Source organism: Ascaphus truei, chromosome 1, assembly GCF_040206685.1.
Source record: "Ascaphus truei isolate aAscTru1 chromosome 1, aAscTru1.hap1, whole genome shotgun sequence".
Classification (NCBI taxonomy): Eukaryota; Metazoa; Chordata; class Amphibia; order Anura; family Ascaphidae; genus Ascaphus; species Ascaphus truei.
Window position 1 is genome coordinate 327,502,673 of NC_134483.1, and position 26,469 is coordinate 327,529,141.

The following is a 26,469-nucleotide window of genomic DNA, read 5'->3' on the forward strand; positions in this document are numbered from 1 at the left end:
ATAAATGCAAACTATAAATACATGCATCATATACAAACATGTATAATTATAAAAATTACATTAAAACATATGATAAAAAAATATGTATGCATGCAATATCATTTTAAGGCAAGCAGATAAAGGTCGCAGCATCATACAAGATAGGGATGTATATATTAAGGAAGCAGATAGACTTTAATCTGACCCAACTATTGAATACCAAACTATATACAGTACTTGTCCTTTCTTAATGAGGCTAAATCTGAGGGTATTATTTCACCCCCTGAATTTAAATTTCTATTTAATCCTCATTCACGTGTATTTATATTTTATCACCTGCCCAAAGTCCATAAAACCTTGGTGAATCCACCAGGTAGGCCCATTATATATGGGATAGAGTCCATGACGTCTGGAGTGTCGAGGTATGTGGAACACTATTTACAACCTTATGTGGTCCAGTTGCCATCATACCTCAGAGACACTCTACACGCCGTTGGTTCTGTCTCGGATATAAAGTGGGAATTCACATATGTACTGTATGTGCCACCCTTGATATACAAGCTCTGTACACAAATCCAGTTTTCTTATCCAGTTTTTATATTATGTAGGTCTATGTTTAATTAAAAATAAGATATTAATTTTCACTGTATAATTTGCATTTGTCTTTTTAAATTGTCACATTTTGCAACTTTGTGTTCGTTGTTTCAAGGATGGTTTTGAACGGTGTAGAAGGAGAGGGGGATTGGCTCGGTAGTAAAGGGGTTGCACCCCATATGGCCACCCCCTGACCTCACTGGGGAAGCAAGGGGTTAACTGGACTGCGGTCCAGTAATGTGTTTTTACCCTGCTTCAGCACCATGTATTTTCCCCAATCCAGTGTCTGCACCAACACTCACACTGGGATCCGTTTGGGAGGAGAAGGGTTTATAGTTAGGAAGGGATTATAGCCCTTTGTTCCATTTTCCCGTCTTTACAGGCTCCATTTTGCAGCTCCCCATAGGTCGCCATTGCAGCTCCATACAACCCTATGGCGAATCCGGCGATTTGGGCCCGTTTCAGTAGAAGACCTGCAGGTGGCGCCCGAGAGGAGGAGCGGCAGTTCCCCATTGTAAGTCAATTGAGCCATTCATTCCAATGGGGATTCTTCGACGCCGACCTCCAGGAACGGGTTGGCAGCCGTCCAAACCGCAGACCGCAGAAGCGGATACAATATCTAAAAAAGAGCTTTGATCACACTAGGTCAAGTTCAATCACAATTGGCGTGGGAAACTTAGGTTCTAGGGCACCCAGGAATAAAATTATTTTTGCCCCTAGACCCTAGGAACCCCCACACTCGACCACCACCGGGTACGAGAATTAAGGTCGCGCCATTGACTCTAATGGCGGAGGGAAGAGGTGCGAGTAAAAACGGCTAAGTCAGAATGAGCAGAAACCCAGAACCCATAACTCCGGTTCTGCTCAACCTAGAGGGCGGAGATTCGGCCACCATGTAGTCCTTGTTCCGGCAGGATTGCATGGCAAATACCGACCCTCTCGGGGCAACAGAACGGAGTCGGTAATTGCAAAGTTTGGGTTTCTGCCATTGACTTGCATGGCGGAAAAAAGCCTTGTGTTCCAAAAGGGTTTTTAAAGTGTAAATTTGTATCTCCGGTCCGGTGGGTCGTAGCAAGCTGAAACTTGGCCACCATGGAGAGTCCCCTCCGGCATGAGGGTCTGGCAAGTTTCAGCCCGCTCGGCCCAGCCGAAACAGATTATTTTAATATATATAGATATTGAAAAATGTACTGTATTTCAAAGCGGGGACAAAAGCCCGCGAAAGTTACTGGCTCTGTTTAATGTAAATACTCAGGGGGGCAACCCATTGTCTACAACAAACCCCCTGATCAAAGGCTCAGCCACCCTGGCTGTATACATTAGGGCGGAGAAACGCAGGGCTTGAGTGGTCTGTAAGTGCTGTAATTCACACTTACAGACAAAGGATTTCCTGACCAAATTCAGGTCTGGTAGACATGTAGGCGCCCTGACTTTTGTGTGGGGCTAAAGAAATGAGACCCCAAGGGCCAGAAGTACGCATGTGCCAACTAGCTGGGGAGGCATGATCTATCAATGTTCCCACGTTAGCTGGCAAGTAGAGATTGGGTGCAGATAATTGTCCTCCAATGACTTGCACTCAATGACAGTGTATAGGACTGGAATCACATATAAACCAGTGTCATCCCTATGCTCAGGGTCTTCGATTTTACCAACTACTTGATGCCTGATTGCTGTATGAATTGCCAATCCTGTACCTGATTGCTTCATTACCCAACCCCTAAGTAAGTGTTATACCTTGTCTGTTATTTGTATTATCTTGTATTATCTTGTGTGTTCACCTATCTAAGGAATAAACTATCTTTATTATATCTAAGTCGTGTTCAATTCAACTCAGATATTTGTGTATATTATATCCTATCACAAGTTACCGTGACAAACGGCGTATCATCACTGAGCCGTGGATCCTGGAATATCACATGAGATATCCCAGCCTCCAATTGGGACTATAGAAGTTTGCTGCAGATGAGAACCTTGTTCATGAGCAATGTATCTCTGAAAACGCACACGTTCTCGCTACATTTGGGAGTTTGCTAATTTGAAACCTCTTATACGATATTAAATGTCAACACAGATTTGGCACACGCCTCTTTTTTTCTTTCTTCCAGATATATATATATATATTTGTGTGTGTATATATAATGTTTATCTCCTATAGATATATTGTGCGGGTGATGACTACTGGCATTGACTATAGTGGATTCTTGCTGCCCTGCTTTAAGCTGTATTTAGTCTACACTGCATAATGGCTATCTATTTTCAGGGGTGTCTGATTTGACCAGTGATAGGGGAACGAAGGCTTAGGGAAGTACCTCTGGGACCAGGGGAAATGGGCCAGATGAAGAGGTAGTCCCTCGAAACGTCGCCCCCCCTAGCATACTTTCCGTTCTCCGTTTTTTGTGTAATTTCCTTGTGTTTCATGTTTTTTTCCCCTTTTCCTTTTTTCCCCCCACCCCTCACTTTGTGACATGCCCATTATGACACTGGTTTCTGCAAACACATTTGATTTATTTCTGGTTTGTTTAATTATTAAATATATTTTCTGCATTACAATTGTTTTCATCATTTAGCTATTAGACAGTGAGTGCTGGTACTTACATAGATTTGTTATATATATATATTTGTGTGTGTATATATAATGTTTGTCTCCTATAGATATATTGTGTGGGCGATGTCGGTCTTGGCTGGATGTGATAGTGACTCGCAGCCTCGCCATCCTTGGTAAGTCTATGAAGGGCAGGTAAATAAAATAGCAGAGGGGACATGAACAGTGGGAGCTGCTGGAGAAGCAAAGCAGCACAGGCTAAAGAGACACATGTGGCAGATTTATTCGCTTCTTCTCAGTTCCCCAGTTTCTTAGGATTTGTAGTGCTTTTGTTATATTAAAAAAAAAAAGATTATAAAAGTGGGACTGAATCAACCCGTCTCGCTGGCCGGCACCTAACTGGCAACACTTCCACCAAGTCAAGAATTCAGCATGTGTAAAGTATTACGTTATTAATTGTAATGGTGTTTATTTTGTATCTTAGCTTTTAGATTGTTTTCAGCTGGATTCTAGGTAAAAATTGGACATTTTGGCATACAATGTTGGGAAAGCCATATTCGTTCTTTTTCGTGTATGATGGCCACCACACCTGTAATCCTTTTATTAGCTGTAATAGTCTGATACAGAGCCAGGCACAGCATCTCACAGGAGGAGCATGCAGTTCTTTCACCTCACTCTCATTTTTTATTATACTGTACATCGTCTTCATCACATTTCAGTCTGGACTTCACTTTCTCTTATGAAAAGAGTTGAACTTCTTCAAGAGAGCATTCCCAATAAAATACAATGTTTTTGCTATTCATATTCCCCAAGTTCCTCTCATCTGGACACTTAGGTCTTCTTTTAATGTGCTGTGAAGATACTTCCAAGTGCCGGAGAAGAGATCAGCTTCAAATGAATGGAACTAAAATCTTCTCCAGTACGTGAAGGGCGTCTCATGGCATTGAACACTGTTGACGGATCTGTTGACATTTTAAGGGAAAACGCCAAAGTCCATCACCGTTATCATGTTTATTTAGACTGAAAGTGAAGAATTTGTCGACAACCTCAATTTAAGGATTTACTTAAAAGATCTCTGAGGTGGTGGCTGTTTTTTTGGGACCACCAAGTAAAATGTTATGTGGTGTTTACTGAGAACTTCAAGACATTAATTGGTAAGCTGTACTAGTTTGGGTCCCAAGCAGTGGCTTACTGTGTTTATGTTCTAACAAAGTGTTTCTCAACAGTCTCCTCGGGACACCCCAGCCAGACCAGATTTTGGGGATAATCAATTAATCATTAAGTACATTTGCACTTATTTAATATGTGAATGTGTGATTATCTGGTGATCCCTAAGGCATTGCTATGCTAGGGGAGAGGAGTCCTTGGTAGAGCGTTGAGAAACACTACTCTGCCACAATCTTTATTGTGAGCAGTCACAACTTTGGATCGTAAAAAGGCAGGAAATGAACTGCAGTCGCAAAGGTGTATTTAAAAAAAAATATGTAGAACAATGTAAATTGTTAGAAATTGCTGAATACAGTTTCCTTAAACATCTTATTTGCATTCCTGATAACTAACTCAGGTCAACAGTGCAATGGTGATCTAGTCATGGTGTTACAGTCACATTTAATGATTTGTTAACAATTCTGAGATAATAGTAAGATCTGAAGAAAGACTAGACTGGATGATTATCACACTGTTTATTTGCAGTTTGTTGGCATGTATGAGTTTGGTGAGCAAGACTGTGTGGTACAGAGAAGGTGTCCATGTTTATGTGAACATTGTAAAGTTGTGTTTTATTTAAAGGTGTAAAGAGAATTCCACAACCCTAATTGAAGTGTTTGTTTTTGGTCATTTTATTGCAGGTACAAGGAGAAACTGCAGAAAAAGTACCTTAAAGAATCCAACCATAAATTAAACTTCTCTGGTGCCCTTAACAGTCGCCGATGGACATTCTTGCAAAGAGGAGTGGATGATTTTCGAGATGGCTATCCTTTTTCCTCTGACACTGCTTACATTAAGTCTCACAAAGGGCCAGCTCCTGTTCTGCAGAATGCAGCCGATGAAACTGACCCAGCTGAGAAGAAGCCAAGGAAGAGATTCACCAGAGAACAGGCCTGTTTTTCCAAACTCCTCCCCCTGCAACAGGCCCGCAGGGAATACATCGCAGAGATAGAGTATGGCCTCACGCAGCACCCGCTGATTCTCTATCCTCATCTAGAGGAGGGAATTCCACCGGAGGTAAGCAATGGAAAGTGGGACTGGCTGTAGGGGTTGTTTTGTTTGGAACAGCGCCAATATATGGCATGGGAATGTACTTTGCAGTAATGTATCATAATATTAAGTGAGTGTGTGTATAATAGGAAGGTTTCTGGATTGCAAAACATGTTTATGTGTGTATTGTATGTCTGTCATTAATACTATTTTTTCCCCCCCTAGAAAGATGAAATATCCCTCAAAGTAACTGTAACAAATACAGTATACAGTCTAATCATTTGAATTATGCTTAATTGGATTGTAAGCTCTTCGGAGTAGGGACTCCTTTTCCTAAATATTACTTTTATGTCTGAAGCACCTCTCCCCTTTGTGTTATTTATATTATTTATCTGATTGTCACGTATATTACTGCTGAGAAGTGCTATGTACATTAATGGCGCTATATAAATAAAGACATACCTACATACAATTTTATGTTCATTGCTTTGTTAAGCTGTTTGAGGAAATAGTGGGCATCCTTGACCCAGAGATGCGCTTGAGAAGTGCGTTGGCGACTTCTGAAGCTGAAGATGTGGAGCAGGAAGATGAGCTCAGCACTCCCCAAAGAGAACAGCAAGAACCACGGAGTGTCAAGTCCAGGGATCTAAGCACCAGGCAATCGGCAATGTAAGTACTGTCCAAGGGGAGAGAGGAAAACAGGGGCATGTGTTTGTAAAAAGCAATTCTGCTGTGTATATTATAAGCTGGGATGCATCATTGTAATTGAATTTGAAACTTAGTAAGATTGGCTTTAGCCTGTTAACATCAAAATCAGAATTGGTAACTTTCTGTGCAAGAAGATTTGAGGCCCTTTTTTTTATTTTTTATTTTTAACTCAACATTTGTCTTTTGCTTTCTTTCTAACAATGGTGTATAGTCACAATAAAAATGCATAATATTTTTTCATGCAAAGAGCTGACATAGTACACAGTGCTGAATATTGAGGACCGTATTTACTAAGCAGTCTCCTTCCATAAGTGACAAGACACAGAAGGGAAACAAAAAATACTTCCCAACCAAGAAGATCCCCATTCACTGCACAGCAAAAGCCGAAAAAGTATATTAGATCCGGGTACAAATACCCACTAGCAATATAGTAAAGTCAGCTGCATGGGGTACCATCAAGTAACCGCTCCCAACACTGTGGGAGGACAGTTACCACTAATCGAATAAAAAATAAAAAATAATAAACACTTTATTCAAAAATCATATATTCGACGCAGTAACACTACAGTAACTCTAATCATCATAAAAACAATTAAAACACTTAACAGGTGAGTACAGTAGGGTTCAGGGATATCTGTGATTAATTCCAGTATAATATTATGAATCCCTTAACCAAATGTCCTGAACATAGTAATTATAGTAATTATCTTGAATCAAATCCAACTAGATAGCAGATAGTAATATAAACAGCTAAAGGTGCAGCGCAGTGCATCACATAATGTATAACCATATATAAATAGTGGTATCTAATGTGAAGCTTATCGTAATGGATGTGATGCACACACCACAGGGTTGACAGAGAAGGTTGTATTATCTCAGGGTGGAGTACTCTTGCATGCAAAGTAATATAGGTGATTAATGTGTGCCATATCCCAATAGGAAATAATCATAAAGTCTGCTTACAAATACAACACAGTACAACTATTGAAATGCAACACAGTATGCCTGATACCTCCCTGTCTCTGGTGCTCAAATGTGTCCCCCAATATTTCCAGGTACACACAGGGCGTATCAGGGTGTATTACATGCCCTATAAGCTAGATACCTGCTCGACAGACGCACAACCGAAGCCCCACTGTAACCCGGCTCTAGCTACCCCATCAGAAATGAACAGGAACGATCTCACCCATGCTCCTCCTACACGACGTCAACGCGATGACGTCATGTCCGACGTACGTTTCGCGCATAAAGGGCTGGCGATTTCTCAAGGTGGGAGGTGATAGAGAGAGCTGCACTGCCCTCTTTTATTTCCACAGGTCTGGCGATTTTTAAAGGTACCCCTACCACACGCCAATGACGTGGTATGCAGCCCAAATGAATACATAGTATACAGTGCCAAAAATTAAAAGCTTTTAAGGAAAATGGGAGATACTCGGATGGTGTACCTAGCAACTAGTCCCAAACCTACTAAGTGCTACTCCTCTAGGGATCCCTTGCGTTTGAACACACAGATTTATGTTTACATTATCTCATTAAACACGTAGGTCGGTTGGAGCAATAATTATCATTAAGGGCAGACACTCAATAAGGGTACATATACACATAACCATACAAATTGGTTATTCTAATGATGAAACACGCCATGGGCATACGTTAATTCTGATATAGTCAGGATTGTATAAGTTGATGATGTAGGAGTGATCTAACCTGTTTTGTCCGCCCTTTCGGTCAAAACGGACATCTAGTTTTAAATTGTATACCATAAACCCACTAAAAGTGAACAGTAAACATATGTCCATGATTTGGTATCAATATCTCATATAAAAGACGTGTATATGTAACCCTCATTGAGACCCATACGGCTCAGTGTCTGCAGTGTATAGATCCACCTGCATTCAGTAGGATCTTGTTCCAATCTCCCTTGCGTTGCCCCCAGGGAATATGCTCCTCGAGAATTTTAGAACACCTTGGATCCATAAGAAACTCCAAAGACACACCACTGGCACGTCATGTAATTAATGAACATCAGGGCAACAGTGACCCATTAGTCTTCATCGGCATTGAGCATATTCCCTGGGGGCAACGCAAGGGAGATTGGAACAAGATCCTACTGCAGACTGAATGCAGGTGGATCTATACACTGCAGACACTGAGCCCTATGGGTCTCAATGAGGGTTACATATACACGTCTTTTATATGAGATATTGATACCAAATCATGGACACATGTTTACTGTTCACTTTTAGTGGGTTTATGGTATACAGTTTAAAACTAGATGGCCGTTTTGACCGAAAGGGCGGACAAAACAGGTTAGATCACTCCTACATCATCAACTTATACAATCCTGACTATATCAGAATTAACGTATGCCCATGGCATGTTTCATCATTAGAATAACCAATTTGTATGGTTATGTGTATATGTACCCTTATTGAGTGATTGCCCTTAATGATAATTATTGCTCCAACCGACCTATGTGTTTAATGAGATAATGTAAACATAAACCTGTGTGTTCAAACGCAAGGGATCCCTAGAGGAGTAGCACTTAGTAGGTTTGGGACTAGTTGCTAGGTACACCATCCGAGTATCTCCCATTTTCCTTAAAAGCTTTTAATTTTTGGCATTGTATACTATGTATTCATTTGGGCTGCATACCACGTCATTGGCGTGTGGTAGGGGTACCTTTAAAAATCGCCAGACCTGTGGAAATAAAAGAGGGCAGTGCAGCTCTCTCTATCACCTCCCACCTTGAGAAATCGCCAGCCCTTTATGCGCGAAACGTACGTCGGACATGACGTCATCGCGTTGACGTCATGTAGGAGGAGCATGGGTGAGATCGTTCCTGTTCATTTCTGATGGGGTAGCTAGAGCCGGGTTACAGTGGGGCTTCGGTTGTACGTCTGTCGAGCAGGTATCTAGCTTACAGTATAGCGCATTTAATACACCCTGATACGCCCTGTGTGTACCTGGAAATATTGGGGGACACATTTGAGCACCGGAGACAGGGAGGTATCAGGCACACTGTGTTGCATTTCAATAGTTGTACTGTGTTGTATTTGTAAGCAGTCTTTATGATTATTTCCTATTGGGATATGGCACACATTAATCACCTATATTGCTTTGCATGCAAGAGTACTCCACCCTGAGATAATACAACCTTCTCTGTCAACCCTGTGGTGTGTGCATCACATCCATTACGATAAGCTTCACATTAGATGCCCCTATTTATATATGGTTATATGTGATGCACTGCGCTGCACCTTTAGCTGTTTATATTACTATCTGCTATCTAGTTGGATTTGATTCAAGATAATTACTATGTTCAGGACATTTGGTTAAGGGATTCATAATATTATACTGGAATTAATCACAGATATCCCTGAACCCTACTCACCTATTAAGTGTTTTAATTGTTTTTATGATGATTAGAGTTAGTGTTACTGCGTCGAATATATGATTTTTGAATAAAGTGTTTATTATTTTTTATTTTTTATTCGATTAGTGGTAACTGTCCTCCCACAGTGTTGGGAGCGGGTACTTGATGTTACCCCATGCAGCTGACTTTACTATATTGCTAGTGGGTATTTGTACCCGGATCTAATATACTTTTTCGGCTTTTGCTGTGCAGTGAATGGGGATCTTCTTGGGAAGTATTTTTTGTTTCCCTTCTGTGTCTTGTCTGTCAATACTATCCCCTTGCACCAGCTGAAATTTAATAGCTATCTACATATTATTTAAGATTGTGGCGAGCGGTATCTCAATAAGTTATATAATCCTTCCATAAGTGACCTTCCAGTGTTAGACATCTTACAGCCCATTCAAGTCAATGGTCTGTTGGGTGTCTTCCAGAGTTGGAAGGCTTCATAGTAGAAATTTCAGAGACTCGAGCAGATAAATTGACCTTCTCAAGATCAGAGTTGGCACTGAGATTTGAGCTACTGCCTAAGACAGGGGTGCAAAACTGGGGGGGGGGGGCGGGAGATTTGTCTGGCGGGCGGTTGCAGAGGTCCCGCGCTTTTCCCTCAGGCATTTAAATGCCGGGGGATCGCATGAGGCCTCTGGAACAATAAAATTTACCGGGATTCAGACGCTGTGACACGTCTCCATGGTAACGCGGCGTCAAATGACCATGCGGGGTCATGTGACGTCACAGGGGTCACGTGACCCCGGAGGGTCATTTGACAGAGCCACCAGTTAGAGGAGGGGGGGGGGGCTGAGCTCTGGAGCAGGCAGACAGGCAGACAGGCAGACAGGGGGGCGCAGCAGGAAAAGTTTGCGCTCCCCGGGCCTAAGACATAAAATAATGGGTTTGCACTTTTATGTGTAATATTGTAAGTGTTTTCAATTTAGGGTTTTAGTATTTTAATCTTTTGAAAATAATGAAGCAAAAGTTTTAGACTATGGGCCATGTGTAATAAATGGTGCTACTCCATAAGACACTTTCCTGAGTCGAAAAACACCTTATGGCCAGCACTTAGTCAAAATAGCACTAAAATATGTTTATGGTTGTAATAAAATGTTTTTGATGGCCTTGTTTTAGAAGTGAAGAGTCCAAACCCAAAAATCCATACACATGGCTTTTTAATAAAGAAGCTGTCAAAGAAGACAAGAAGGCCAAAATAAAACATACGTTGACTCCTGCATTAGACGACAGTGTTAAACAAGTGACTAAAGAGTTTTGTGAGTGGGTGGCTTCTTTGGTAAGTTGACACAAGTAATTGAATAACATCCACTGTCATCCTTAAACAGTTAACTTAGAATAGTTTAAAATCAGTTTTCAGAAAAATATAATGAATCTGCTTTATTATACTGTAGCTACCCTGTGGCTTATGTCATACAAAGAGATCATGTCCTCAATTGGCCATATTTGTTCATCAGTGCTATTTCATAAGACACAGGAGTGGACCTCCTAAGGTGCAGTTGGTTGTTCCCATAGATAATTGGACATAACATGGAAAATAAACATAGGAGAAAATATATGGTGCAGAGAACACAAAAAATAAACTGATTTGATCAAAGTATACTCTATGCACTCAGAGTTGTTTCATTTTTCAAGTGTGTTATTATCCCATTGGGCTCTCACTCTTTGAAAGCTGTTCCTCACTCCAGGAAACTTTCAAACCTCAAAAGCTACTCCTCTCCAAGGTGTGACCACCCACCTCACTGGTCCTCTAACACAATCCAAGCCCACACAGCCACACCGAAGGTCTGAACCCCATGGAGAACCAACAACACTGACCTCACTTTTATGTTTTGGAGTGTGTAAAAGGATCAGTGAGGTAGGTGGTCATACCATGTATACCGTGGAGAGGAGTAGCTTCTCAGGTCTGAAAAGTTTACTGTAGGCTGTTGGGGGGAGAGGATGAATTGTTGTAGGTAACGGAGTATGACCAGTGGGAGAAGAAGGATGAGAGTGATTTCAGTTTTGCCAAGGTTGGTTTGTGGAGATGAGAGTGAGGTGATTGACGGTGTCAATGTCTGAAGAGTGGTCGAGGAGGATGAGGATGGAGGAGAGTTTGGAGTGGCAAGCTTGGGAGAGAAAGTTGTGGATGGTGAGAACAGCAGTTTCAGTAGAGTGGGAGGGACAGAAGCCAGACTGAACAATGGGAAGGAGGGAATGGGTGTGGATGAAGGTGGAAAGTTGGTTGTGAATTATGCATTCGAGGAGTTTGGAGAAGTATGGGACGAGAGAGATTTTGGAAAGGTGGAGGGGCGAGAGATGTTTTTTGAGGAGAGGGATGACCACAGCAGTTTTGAGTCTGGGTATTGTCCGCTTGATAGGGAGAACTTGGAGAAAGAGCAGAGATAGGAGAGGAGGGAGTGTGGAATTGGGTCAGAAAGTGATGTAGTGGGATGGGAGTGTTTGATGTTTGAGAGGAGGTCATTGTCAGAGGTTGGGCGGAAGGAGTGGGTAGGGGTGGTGGATGGAGGAGGGCATGCAGTGGGGGAGGAAGCACACACGTTAATTTGATGTGAGAAGTAGGAGTCAAGGTCTGTGACTGAGAGGGGGAAGGGGGGCTTAGGCAAGAGAGATGTTTAGGGTTGTAGCAGATTGTTTCGGGTGGAGAACAGTTGGTGTGGATGAGGTAAGGAGGTGATAAGGGTGTTATAGTATATTTGTGTTTGCAATTAGACAGTGGGGGGTGTCAATTAGTAATGGGTCAGACTGTATGGGTAATGGGTACAGTTAATACGGGAATAATTTGTAATGGGGACGGTCATTTGTTAGCATTTGTGACAAGGGTAGTCAATTTTGAGAGCACTGGAAAATCAGATTGGGAAGCAATGGGGAAGGAAACAATTAATTAGGAATCACTGGGGAAGGGAACAATGGATTTACAAAGCAATGGGGAGAGCAAGAATGAGAACAATATACGAAACAGGAGAGGAAGGAAGGAAAGGAGTATAGTTCTATATTATTTAGTCAATAATAATGGCATAGTTAATAACAATAAGCATGAATGTCTGGTAATTGGTAAAAAAATAAATGGTAACTGGAACAAGAGGCAGTAAATTGACAGCTGGTAAGAATGCTTAGGTAGGGGGAGGTGTTGATGGGAGGATGAGAGGAGAAGGAGTCCTAGTAGTTCTGGTGGGGTGAGGCACCTTTTGACGGGGTTTGGTTGAGGTTCTGCCACTTTTACTTGTTCTATGATGGGTCAGTGGTAGAATGAGACTTGCTGATTCTGGCATGAGAATAACGTTTGGGTCTTCAGACGTTGGGCATGCAGAACACACCGTAGAGAATAGTTTAGAATAGGAAGCAGGTCGATTAATGTCAGATGTTTGAAATGGCTGAGATATTCGATTGTAATGTTGTAATGTTTGTCGCAATTAATCAAAATGTACATATTTTATTATATCTGGGGTTAGATTTACCCAGGCTTGTAGGATCAGATGCTGCTGAAGAGGATGAGTTGTCTTGGTGCAAGTAAATGGAGAGAACAGTAACACTTGGAAACAGGGGTATGGGATGATTGGGATGGATATCGAGTGGAGGGGACTCTTCACTATAGACTCTTCATTGCTCACTCACTAGTGCTCAGGAAAATGAGAATACTGTATATATTATTTTTAAATATCCTCCTTAGGGAATTGCAGTCAATCAGGAGACAATCCTGTGAGATAGCCGATATTGTGGTAGTATCTTGGGCCTTTATTCGAGTTGTAGTCTAGGCACTAGGGGGTGGAGCTTGTCCTGATGGACTAGGCCAAGGATGTAACCAAGGCCTGAATCCCCACTCACTGATGTGCACCAACAAACTCAGCAGGGCATCTGAACCAGGAGAGGAAAGTTCACCAGAATTGGTAAATAGACACAGGTAGCCAGAACAGTAGCATACAGCCGACAAGTGTAAGACAACTGTAAATATAGAAGGCAGTTATTGATCTTACCAGTTAATTGTTGGGGTCGCGAGGAGATAGAAGAGACACTTGACTGTTAGTACTACCCTGTGTGTACTATATATGTCCGCTATATATTGGTGGATTTAATGAATTCAGTGTAATGTAGGAGGGATAGTCCTCTTGATGGTTGTAGGTCTGACAAAGCTCACATTAATTTGGCAAGTTGACCACAAATTTAAATAAATAATAATAACTTTATTCCATGTAGCGCTTTTCTCACAGTTGGACTCTTAAAGCGCTTCACAATTACAATATAGTGCACGCTACGCTGCACATAGTATAATTTTAATAACATTTGTGTCTGTAAAAATGCCTATGTAGGTATTAACTTGTTACTAATGATCCACTCTTAATGAAACTGCTATTTTAATCGTGTTTTTGGGGTAAAATCTGATTGCGTGACAATTTATTTTAGCACTTAAGTTGTGGAGTCTCAGCTTAGTGCAGCCATTTTGTTAAGCAGCCATCTTGTTATATGTAGTTTGATGGATTCCCAGAGATTGATAGTTGGGGAAATCTTTGAACAGAGATTTCTGTGATTCCTAGGATACCACAAGACCATATCATGTTTCATTGGTAATATAATTGCAGATTCAATATCACAGTGCCACAAAATTAATTGACTTGTCTGTGCAACTTTATAATATGTCATAAGGCAGGTAAGGGAGAGACCTCCAGATAGAGAATGCCGATTTTAAAATGTGCCTGCTTGTTCTATTTGTAATGCCTTTCCAAATAAATCTAGTTATATTTAATTGTAGATTGCCAATGTCTTAATAGTTAACAGGAATTGGTAGGGTGTGAAACAGATAAAGTAATCTAGGGAGAAGGTTCAATTTGACAGAGCTAATTTTTCCAATCCATGAGATGTTGAATTTTTAGACCATTCCTGGAGGTCTTTTTTTTTTTTAGTTGTTTCAGAAATGAAGGGAAAAGAGTCTGATAAAGGACATCAAAAAAGTTGGTCAAATGGATCCCCGGGTATTTAATAGAATGTAATTTCTATTGATTGTCGAAATGTATTAAGATTAGTTTAATGGTCTCTAGTGGGATATTTAAGTTCAATGCTTCAGATTTGTTGGTATTATTTTTAAAGTCTGAAAGTTTATTAAGGAAGAGAGGAGAACTCTCAAAAGCTTGTCATAATATCTATTGTTAGTGCAAATAGAAAAGGTATCACCTAAAGGTGAAGTACTCAAAAAGTTTATTGAAAAATTCCAGTTCACTATAGAGGTTGTAAAATATATTTTTAATAAAATTTGCAATGCATCCGCCCAAAACATTTAGTAATACATTCCCAATGAGTTTCTACTCGTCATTTAGTAGTAAAAAGCGAGGAATCGCGGTGTTAATACGTCAAGGAACTCCATTCAATCATGTCAAAACGGTTTCGGATCCAGGGGGTAGATTTCTTGTGGTATATGGCTCTCTTTCCGGCACAGCGATCGCCCTGGTCAACCTGTATGCGCCTAACGAAAACCAAACAGAGTTCCTAAAAATGGTCTTAGACAAGATCGAACCGGCCTACCTATCCTCAATGATAGTGGGGGGGACCTAAATATGGCCTTAAACCCTAGTGAGGATAAGTCGATTCCCCCCTGACCGTCCGCACACGGTACCGTCCCAGAAGGTCGGGAAGAAATTCAGAACCATTATCAAGGAGTTTTCCTTGGTGGACATCCTGGAGAACCCAGCATCAAGGCCAAAGGGACTACACTTTCTACTCCTCACCTCATCAGCCCTACTCTCGCATTGATTACTTTCTAGCTACCAAAAATGTTCTGGAGGCCTCCTTAAATTCGGACGTTGGCCCGATCACATGGTCGGATCACGCCCCTATCCTGTTAACTCTCTCTGTTCCATTTGTAAAGTCAAGCACCTTCAGTGGGAAATTAAATGATTCACTATTGAATCACCCGGAAATAGAAAGAGAAATCAGAATCGCCCTTTCTGAGTATTTTAGTATCAACTCAGGTTCAGTCACATCACCAGCGGTACTTTGGGAGGCCCATAAGGCAGCTATTAGGGGCAATCTTATCTCCATTGCACCCCATAGAAAAAAGGTTAAGCTAAAATTACTCAAAGACTTGACAGAGAAAATTATAAAATTGGAGCAACAACACAAAAATAACCCATCGGGAAAAATTTACAAAACCCTGACTGCTGCCAGAAATTAGATGAAAAAGATCCAATTGGAGGATGTAGAAAAGGCCCTTAGATGGACCAACCAGAGATACTATGAGAAGGGCAATAAAGCTGACAGACTTTTGGCTAGCAAGTTAAGGGGAGTACAAAAAAGGTCCCCAATCACTGTGATCAAGAATAGGTCTGGCGAGACAATATATAACGATAAACATCGCGGATGAGTTCACTAAATTCTACACTAAATTATACAATCTCAGAACCCAAGAGTAGAAAGGAAAGGCATCAGCGTTTGTAGCAATTTCAGACTATCTTGATAGCTGTAGCCTCCCATCCCTAGCAGAGGAGGAAAACCAAATGCTAAAGAGAAAATAACACAAGAAGAGTTAGCAGACGCAGTAAAAGCATTAAAAATTTCTAAAGCCCCTGGCCCTGATGGCTTCACTAATGTCTACTACAAGAGATTCCTCCCGACCCTATCAGTCCATCTACTGAACCTGTTTAATTCCTTTATGGAGGGTAATCCTATACCAGCATCGATGTCCCTAGCTAACCTCGCGATTATTCATAAGGAAGGCAGAGACCCGATGCAATGTGGGAGCTACCGCCCAATTTCCTTGTTAAATAACGATCTCTAACTATACAGCAAAATACTAGCAAACAAATTAAACCCTATCCTGCCCAGACTCATAAACATTGACCAAGTGGGGTTTGTCTCAGGCCGTCAAGCCTCAGATAACACCCGCAAAATAATAAATATAGTAGATCACATTAACCTCACAAACACCAAGGCAATTCTTCTGAGTTTAGACGCAGAGAAGGCATTTGACAGAATCGATTGGCTATTCCTTGATAAAATTATGCAGAAATTTGGCTTCAGAGCCTCGTTTCTCGAGGGGGTCCGGGCACTTTATCAAAACCTATCGGCGGCGATCAAACTCCCGGGAGGCACAGCAAAGAAGTTTGAAATTAAAAACGGCACAAAGCAGGGGTGCCCCCTGTCCCCGCTCCTTTTCGCTTTGACTATCGAGCCCTTAGCGGCCAAAATCCGCGATAGCGTGAATATCCAGGGCGTACTAATTGGCGAAACAAATGACAAAATCTCATTATTTGCTGATGATATTATTCTAACCCTAACCCATCCCCAGACATCCCTTCCCAATCTCCATAAAGAACTATTACACTTCGGCAAAATTTCGGACTATAAAATCAATTATGACAAATCCGAAGCCCTAAACCTAAATGTACCAGAGCCAGAAGCTAGACTGCTCAAATTAAATTTCAATTACAGGTGGAATTCCTCCTACATTAAATATTTGGGAGTGAATGTATTAGGAAGCTACCACTCGCTATATCGACACAATTACCCGACTTTGTTCGTAAAAATTTAAAAAGATCTGGATAAATGGGAAGGTTACCAGATCTCATGGATCGGGAGCATGATCTCGGTAAAGATGAATATACTCCCTAGATTGTTATATTTTTTCCAGACACTCCCGATCCGTGTCCCTGGCTCTGAACTAAAAAACATTCAGAATAGACTGTTTAATTTCATTTGGAAGGGCAAAAGACCCAGGGTCGCTGGGTCAGTCTTTTTGTCATCAAGGGAGAGAGGAGGCCTGGGGGTGCCAGATATTTTAAAATGCTACCAAGCTGCCCAACTGAGACAAGCCGTAATGTGGAACGCAGACCCGGGCAAATATTGTTGGTTAGATATAGAGTCCCACTACGCAAAAACGCCTTCTCTGCCGGCCTGTCTCTGGAGTATGGACAGAGGAGATAGATCTGTGCACAGATTTGAGCTCGGTGCGATGAGGCACACTTGGGAAGTCTGGTTGAAATGTAAAACCAAGTTCAAACTCTCGTCTCCGGGATCACAGCTTACCTCGATGCAAAACAACCCCAAGTTCCCCCCAGGGTGTGAACCAAAACAGTTTGAACAATTCAGATTTAGGGGGATCAGGGCGGTCGCTGACCTACTGAGCGGTGGAAGGCTGCTGAGCTTTCAAGATCTACGCACCAAATATAAGGCGCCAGAATTAGGCTCATTTAAATATCTCCAAATTCGGCACTTTCTTCAAAAGATGTCCCCAAAATTTGAATTTCCCCTCTCACAAACTTTGAGATGTTGTGCCAGACTGGCACGCATCAAAAAGGTTTAATATCTAAAATATACGCTGGAATGGAGACAACAGCGGGCCCCTCCACACATGACTATATGCTCAAGTGGGTGGCAGAACTGAATATAGATATAGACAGAGAGGATTGGGAAGATATTTGGGACTCAGCTTCAGGAACTTCCATTTGTACCACAACGAAAGAAAATATTTACAAAATCATGTTTCACTGGTATCTTACCCCAGTAAGATTAAAGCAAATCTACCCCCTGGCCTCGGATCTATGCTGGAGAGGCTGTGGACAGAGAGGCGACATGGCCCACATCTGGTGGACATGTCCAAAAATCCTGAATTTTTGGCTCACAATACAAATTTTAATCCAAGAGGTAACCGGCCTCATGGTTCCCACTGATCCACTGACCTACCTGCTTGGCAGGCCAATAGAGGAAATTGACCGCCCAGTTAGGAAATTAATCTCCTTCATTCTAACAGCGACGAGATGTGCAGTGGCGTTCTCCTGGGAAAAGACATTACCCCCCTCCAAGCAGATGGTTAAGAGAAGAGTGAATGAAGTGATGTTGATGGAGAGACTAACAGCATTCCTGAAGCGCAAAATGGGGGAACACTATAAGGTCTGGGAACCTTGGCTGGGCCACTGACCCAGTCCAAAAACCCCGCCCGACTGGAAACCAGTTGGAAAATCCAGCTGTCTTTACAGATAGATAGTTCGCAGCAACTGTGATGGAGACAACACCCCTCCCCCTCTTTTTTCCCTCTCTTTTTCAGACCTCTCTCTTACTGGGCCACTACGTGACCCGAAGGTCCCGCCTCTCTTGGCTATATCCTTTCCTATCCTATATGTTCAAAAATTCATTTTGTATTAGGTTGTTATGGCTTGTAATATGCCTGTAATTCTGTATATTCCCTAATAAAAATGTTTGGAGAAAAAAAAAATTTACAATGCATTTCTAGCTCTGCCAGCTTCAAATGAGTTTGGCACTGAACATGAACCTATAGACATCTCTGTTGTTTAATGCTTAATATGTTGTCTGTATAATCATAACAGGGAGGGGAGGAGTGTAGTGTCCAGGAATCCACCATCTTCAGTTTGTTTGCCAGTGGGTATGACACAAAGCCAGCCCTCAGCGTCCCTATCCATGTGGTAGAGTTGAATAATGTCCCAGCAGAGCTGAGAATGTCGGTGGGATTTTCACGTCCGCAAACTGCTTTGAGGAGTTCTCACACCACGGACCACAGACAGCAATCCAAGGTAAGCAAAAGCTTCTTCTTTTTAACTTGTTTATAAAGTAAGGAACTTAAGGGGATAAGTGTCTGTCTGAAGAAGCGGATGTTTTCAGTCAAAAAAATCTGAAGTTTATGGGGATTTTCATCCAAAAACGACCCGAAAACTTCAGCAGATAAAGAATAACGTCCTAAGCAGGGTAATTGTATTAACGCTGAAGCAGCCTTGGCGTAAACTGAATAAGGCTTAAATCAGGGGTGCTCAGACTTAAGGTATCAAGGATCTGTCAGGCATCACAGAGAAATCCACGAGAAGAGCCAGTCGGAACCAGGGATCAGGATGAGAAGAGTAGTTGGTGTGCGATCCAGACTTGGGATCAGGAACTGAACAGTAGTCTGTGGGTGAGCTGTAGTCGGTACCAGGGTTCAAGATCAGAAGTAGTCAGAGAAACCCAGAGTCGTAACCAGAGTTTAGCAGCATCCTGTGAAGCCCTAATGCAAGGAACTGATGCCCTCTTATAGTCAGTGAAGATGCCTGAGAATGCAGTGAGAGCCATCCTACCTCAGAGCGCTTACGGACTGACGTAAGCCCCACATGTGAGTCTTTACAGCATCTACTTTTGCCAGCCTCATACTAAAGTGAACTACCACCACGGAAATTGACAAAAGAAGCCTTACTCCCTGTCATGAACAGCACTCCTGTGAGCATGTATATGAGACTTGTATATGTAACAATGGTTAATACACACAGCTTTCTAGCTGACCCACCTTTCTTCCCCGCAGGGTCCCTCAAGTGAGTAATATCTCCCTTCAATCCATCACAAATATCACCTTAATGCTGCCACCACCAAGTTGTACTCGGTTTTTATTCTAAAACTTCCTGCATTGGAAACTGGATAACCCACCGTGTTAGTAACCCCTCCCTCTCACCAATCTACAGTGACACATTTATGGCTTAAGGAGAAAAAAGGGCTTTTCTTGTGAATCAAAAAATGCCTGAGGTATGCAAAATGTCCCATGACTTTATCCCCATAGCTCATAGAATAACGTAATTCATATCAATGCGTTGGTTGAATTTGCTGCATGCAAAGAGACAATTTTTTGCGTGCTTACTCCTAAATTTGAGAGACAAATGAATATTGGACCTTTGCACCCTCACATTCATGGATTGTTTAGCATCATTTAATTAGTCAGATCTCAAATATTACAAAGATACAGTATATATTTGTTATGCTTGGGAATTGTTATCAGACCCATGATATTTTGTATTTAGTAAATCTAAACAATCTTGTGGAATATTTTCCTGGCCACACCCTCTGGTGCTTCCTGAACACAGAGGAATTCCTTTTTAAGTTATATTGTATTGTTGGTCTTATATTGTATTGTTGGTCTCTTTCTATGTAGAAAAAAAAATATATATATATATAAACTAACAGCGCTAATGAAAAATAGTGCACGACAAACTGAAATATTAATACTTATAATAAAACATATATTGAAGGCTGTACATAGAAAATGTATAGTTACAAGTCCAATCCTGAATGCACACAGTTAATGATGAATCCAAATGTAGGGAATCAGATGATTGCAAAAAGCAAAAGGGAGGCAGCTGTATCTGGGAGAATCACTCCCCAAAGGAAATCTGCAAGAAAAAAGACAACAGCGCACAACCCTAGTGCATTACCAAAAATAGGAGTTTATTATAAGGTAAAAAATGGTCATGCGCACTTAAAAGCAAAGAAACGTGATTTTTACCTCTTGTTTTCTTGTAAGAGGTACAATACCACTGCTGAGGCTTGAAATCATCTGGCACTCTGTCTGTGGGAAAAGTCCGTTTTGTTGGTGTCAAATGACACTGGCTCCAACTTCCACACAGCTCCAATGTGCATCAGCTTTCCTCCAGCCTCTGTGTTAAATCAATAGCTCTATAACAGCTAACTACAGCAGCACAAGCAAAGAGTCCCTCAGTACACACAACACAGCACCTCGTGGCAGCGTGGTCACGTGGTCACGTGTGCGTGATGACGTCACCCGACGACGTTTCGTCAGCTTCAGCTGACTTTCTCAAGGGATTGTTACTAATCATACACATGCATCTTAAAGCTCCAGTTCAAGCAATATCCTGCATGTGTTTTTTTTTAATAAATCAGTTCTGTATTAAGAAAAAATACTTTTAGCATTTTCTGTTTTAAAAAAAACAACTTTGAAAGACCAATTTTCTTGTATTCTATTTTAACAAGCATGCTTGTTCCTATAGCAACGATTTACATTCCCCATATTTAAAGATGTCGCCAAACTTTGCCGATCAATAGACGGAGAACGAATTGACCGGCAGCTATGCAGTTCTTTAGGTAATTAGAGATTGCCCACATGAAACTATTGAAGTAAAAAAAAAAATTAAAAAAAAAAAAGACTGAACTGCAGCTTTAAATAGAACAGACCTGAAATATCATTGGCTAACAGGCTAAATCAACAAGGGAAAGATTTAAACAGGACAACTGATGTAACACTAGTGAAAGGGACAACCATCTCTAATCTATGAATGCCATTAAAAATATATATAAAAAAAAGCATGAGGGATATACAAGATACACATCATTACTGATAAAATAATAAAAAGATATATATGTATATATATATTCTTTAAAAAGCTGTTTATAAAATTACAAAAGTAAACTAAAAAAATATATATTTAAAACTAGTAAATTTACTAGAATTAAAAATAACTTGCCGGGGGTTAGCTGTGATCTCTCTGCACGGAGACCCGGCAGGCATCTCCAGCATATCTCTCTGCACGGAGGAGGGGAGGAGGGGGGCTGTGATCTCTCTGCACGGAGACGCAGCAAGCATCTCCAGCATATCTCTCTGCACGGAGGGGGGGAGGAGGGGGGGCTGTGATCTCTCAGCACGGAGACTCGGCAGGCATCTCCAGCATATCTCTCTGCACGGAGGAGGGGGGTCGTGATCTCTCTGCACGGAGGGGGGGGAGGAGGGGGGCCATGATCTCTCTGCACAGAGACCTGGCAGGCATCACCAGCAACGCCCCCTAGCTGTTTTTTTTCCCAGTACCTCGATTGTAAGACGCAGTCCTATTTCAGCCATGTGAAAATAGGGAAAAAAGTGCGTAGAGGAAATACGATATATATATATATATATATATATATATATATATATATATATATATACTAGCTGATTTACCCGGCGTTGCCCGTGATGTAATGTTCTGCCTCCCCCATCCTCCCTCTCAACTCCCTTCCCCCCCTCTTCACAGCTGTTCAGGCTTCCACAACTTCTCTCCTGACACCCCCCCTCTCTCTCCTGACTCCCTCTCTCCTGACTCCCTCTCTCCCCCCTCCTCTCTCCTGACTCCCTCTCTCCCCCCTCTCTCCTGACTCCCTCTCCCCCCCTCTCTCCTGACTCCCTCTCTCCCCCTCTCTCCTGACTCCCCCTCCCCCCCTCTCTCCTGACTGAATACCACCCCCGCCTGTCCGCTGTGCGCCGCCATCTTACCGGGGGCATCTGCATGAGGAAGGGGGTCCTTCCGGAGGCTGCCTGCCCACTGCCTGTCCCCCCGCCGGGGAGGGAGGGAAGCGAGCGTTGGCGGCTGGGGCAGGAGGGCCGCGCCACGCTTCCCCTCCGTCCGGGAGCAGGTAGGGGGGAGGGAGAGAGGGGGAGAGAGAGAGAGAGAGTTGGGTGACGTCATAGAGCCGGGTGACGTCATAGAGCCACCAATCTGATTGGCCAGATTCACCGCAGCTAGTACCAACCTTTCAATTTTATATATTAAGATATATATATATATATTGTGACAAACGCCCCTCTTTTGTAGTGCTGACGTCTGTCTGGGTTCTTCCCGACACAGTCTTCTAGGGTTATTTAATACAAAAACAGGATCATGCAAAGTATTAAGCTGCTTAACTCAGGCTTCTGCCTGCTTTATTTTCATCCAAGTAAGGTACTGCAGCTTTAACATGTGTAGGTTAGAGGTACTCAGATACTTTCATTCAGCAGTTCACTCATTTCATTGTTACAGTATTTCCCACACTGTTATTTCAAGTAAAAAGAAACCAAATTATATAAACAAAATCCTATCCCTTTCAGGGATCTAACTACACATAGAATCAGTCTCTCTAACAGCTGCTGGCCAACTAACCTGGTTCCCCAGCTTAAAACAATGCTCTCTCATTTAGGGTCACTTAGATACAGCACAGTCTTTTAGCAACAGCAGTAAACATTTGTTTGGTCTTATCTGTTCGTGGTGGGAACTCGGTCCCGTGTCCAGGCAAATCCTCTGGTACTGTGATACGTGGAGGGGCCGTCAACCCCGATACTGGATGCAGGGGAGCAGCGATACCCCCAGCCTCCAGGCTCCAAGGAGAGAGAGAGAGAAATGCAAAACCTCTCTGCTCTAAATACCTATGCATGTGATTAGAAGAGCAGGTGAGGGAGAACTAGAGCCATGGTAATCTGTGGTCTGGATTTTCCATCCAGCTGCCTGAGTTAATGGGAAGCTGTGGAACGGATCATTTGTAACTATTCCTGCACTTTCTGCTCTAAAATGGGGCAGAAAGCTGCCTAACATCTTTGGACTATGTCACATATCCCCCTCCCCAGCTCACACCTACTGGGGTGAGCGGCCATGGACCTCACTGGGGTGAGCGTCCTACCTGAAATACTTGAGCTAACTCCTCAGTACAACATTAAGTATTCACATGACACGAATATGAACTTTTTCCACGGCAATTATGGACAATAGGTTTCGTCATAAGAGACTATACTTGGCAAACATATTTTTTTGTTGCTCTCTATTAGGGAACTATTTTGAAAAATAAATGTCTAGCACACATTCTTGCAACCCAGGATCTGCTAAATATATTCACAAAACCAGACAATTTCTATTACCTCCCTGGGTTTTTCTACTCTAGAATATGAACCTCATTATAAATTTACCAACCGAAAAGGGCATTTTTTTTTTTTTTTTTTCCCATATTGTAAGCAACCAATATTTTTTTTTTTTTCTTATACTACAGCCTTGTAATCTTAAGGGCCATCAACCCTGTATATTAATTTGTAGTTTAGCTACATTTTCAACACAGAGAACCAATATAACATTGTAATATTGACAAAATGCTTATTTGCAAAGTTAAGTGTCCGTGACATAGTCCACACGTGTAATAAAAAAAATAAATCGGTCAGTTCCCCCAAACATTTTTTTTTTTTTTTTTTTTTTTTGACTTCCAGTCTATTGCATCCTTTGACTTTATTTCATAGTCCGCTGCAACCTGCAAATGACTGGACTGTTTCTTTAGCTTCTGATGAGACCCTTGGACCGGATTCTCCTTGGCTCCACAATGTGGTCCAGATTGGTGAGATATGGAACTATTCAGGCGCCGTGTTAACCTTCGTTGTTTTTTCTTTTCAATCTTTGATTTCCCTTTTGTGGCCATTATCAGGCCTTTGGGTTTTGGAGACCTAGTTGCCTCTGTACAAACGTAGTCCATATTAACCACGTCATCAGGATCTGTCAACAAGTTTGTGTTTTCAGGAACTGCCACCCACTTGGCTAAAACATCTTCTGTGGTGTCCTGGGTGTGTCCACTGGTTTGATAATCTTCTGGACAACGTAAATGAAATTGAGGATCTGGATTTTTGAATCCCAGATCAGGGAGAATATTCTCAGGAGGGTGCCTATCTGTTTCTGGAATAACAGCAGCACAATCAAAGTCAATTCTTTCTCCTTCCTCTTTGTCATCAGTGAGGGCATTGAGTTTACTTTCCCTGGTCTCCTTTTGTGACCGTGTCTCTTTTAGCCTTGGAATCTCTTTCTCCAACTTCATCTTTATAGCAAATCGTAATATTGCAACAGCATTGAAGATACACGTATAGGAACGTACAGCTTGCTTGGTTAGGAGGTAGGATTGATAGCCCGACTGAACCACTTTAGCCGCTTCTCCCATGTCCGTCATCTGTTTCAGAGCGAGGTTTAACTCTGTTTCATTTTCTCTATTCTTGACCTGCAGCTGCAGGTGCTCCTTCCGGGTCTTGTCCAGCTCCAGCTGCAGCCGGGCCCCCTCATTTGCCGTGTGGTCCAGCTGCTTGTAGATATCGGCCATCTCGCTTTTATAGCGCAGTGTCAGGCAAACCACCTGACGGACGGACACCTCCTCTCTCTTGGCGCACTGTATCTCGCGCTCAGCCATCTGCTTCTGCAGCTCTTCAACCTGATCGTGCCAGACCTCCCTCAGGATCTTCACCTCTTTCTGGTGCTTGCTCTGGGTTTGCATCAGCGCCTCCATTTTTTGGAGCTCTGCAGTTTGTGTCGCCTGGATCGCCGCTGATTCTGTATTCTGCAGTGCTTCCTGCATTTCTAACTTTTCCTGGATCAATTGCTTCTCCACTTTTTCTGCTTGGTGAAGCTTCTCATCACCTTCACTGATCTGGTCAGTCAAGTCTGAATTTTTCTGTGTCAGACTTACATTCTCTCTTTTTACAGTCTCTAAATTACTCAGGGTATTCTCATAGGTTTTCTTCAATGTACACAGCTCTGTGCTGCGAGCGTAGACCTCATGGCGTGAGAGTTCCAGCTCTGCTTTAAGCGCGCTAGCCTCTTGCCGAGAAACCCCCAACTCTGTGATGAAGTTTTGCACATCTTTCTGGGACATCTCATAGCATAGTTTCCAGTCAGTTCTTGTTTTCTTTGTATCGCTTGGCTCTCTGCCTATGATGGTAGCAGTAGCCTTTGTCATCTCTAGGCGTGTCGTCATTCCTGGGACGATTGCGCCAGGCCCTATGGGCTGTTGCTCATCTCGGCGCCTTTCTGACGCATGTCCTGACAGTGCAGGTTCAAGTGGCTCGGTCACTTCCCCTGTGACTTGAGGAACAGTTTTCTTTCTTTTTGCTTTATTAGCTCCAGAGATATCAGTGGTCCTGGGCACACACTCACTGTTATCAGCTTCCACATCTTGCTTGCACTCACAGGGCGTTGCTTGCTTTTGCAGCTGTTTGTCTTTGAAAATTTTGGGGCACACATCTTCCATGTGACCTACTTCACGACAGGCCCAGCATACTAAATTCATCTGTGGGTACGGCTCTCCTCCAGGGTCGTGATCATAGTATGGCCTGAAGGGACACTGTTTTGTATGGTTACGTACATTACACAACAAACATTTCACGTCGGCCATTTTAGAAACCCGGCAGGGACAATTTGCTAGCTGCAATTTCACTCACTTCAGCAGCTTACATACAGCACTTGCTAGCTGCAAATTCACTCACTTCAGCAAAAGGCATAAGCTTTACAAACAGCACTTGCTAGATGCAAAATTTTTTTTTTTTTTTCTTCAGCAAAACATTTTGGTTTTCTGTTTGGGTTCAGGGTGCTATTGCATCCACACTTCGCACATTCTCTGTGTATGCTAGAAGCACAACTGATATACACAGCGGGACAGACTTCACTCATAGCATCTGTACTTTAGTTCAGCTGGGCGGCCATTTTAACCCCCCGCATTTATTTGCAAACCCACAGACTTTTTAGTGTCTGCCCGC

At 42.3% G+C, this 26,469-nt stretch overlaps 1 protein-coding gene across 4 annotated transcripts in view; it reads left to right on the forward strand.

Moving 5' to 3' along the window:
• The window catches only part of FAM47E (family with sequence similarity 47 member E), a 62,315-nt gene that overhangs the window by 2,894 nt on the left and 32,952 nt on the right, over positions 1 to 26,469 (forward strand). Inside the window, exons 2-8 of one of the 4 annotated variants that reach the window (XM_075606712.1) lie at positions 956 to 1,087; positions 2,208 to 2,294; positions 3,226 to 3,291; positions 4,963 to 5,338; positions 5,808 to 5,980; positions 10,560 to 10,719; positions 18,752 to 18,955. In XM_075606712.1, the coding sequence (XP_075462827.1) occupies positions 3,242 to 3,291; positions 4,963 to 5,338; positions 5,808 to 5,980; positions 10,560 to 10,719; positions 18,752 to 18,955 (963 nt within the window). In that variant the 5' untranslated portion in view covers positions 956 to 1,087; positions 2,208 to 2,294; positions 3,226 to 3,241. Of the gene's footprint in view, positions 1 to 955; positions 1,088 to 2,207; positions 2,295 to 2,896; positions 2,917 to 3,225; positions 3,292 to 4,962; positions 5,339 to 5,807; positions 5,981 to 10,559; positions 10,720 to 18,751; positions 18,956 to 26,469 lie in introns of those variants that run through there. The other 3 variants (XM_075606714.1, XM_075606711.1, XM_075606713.1) reach the window with 3 other exon arrangements.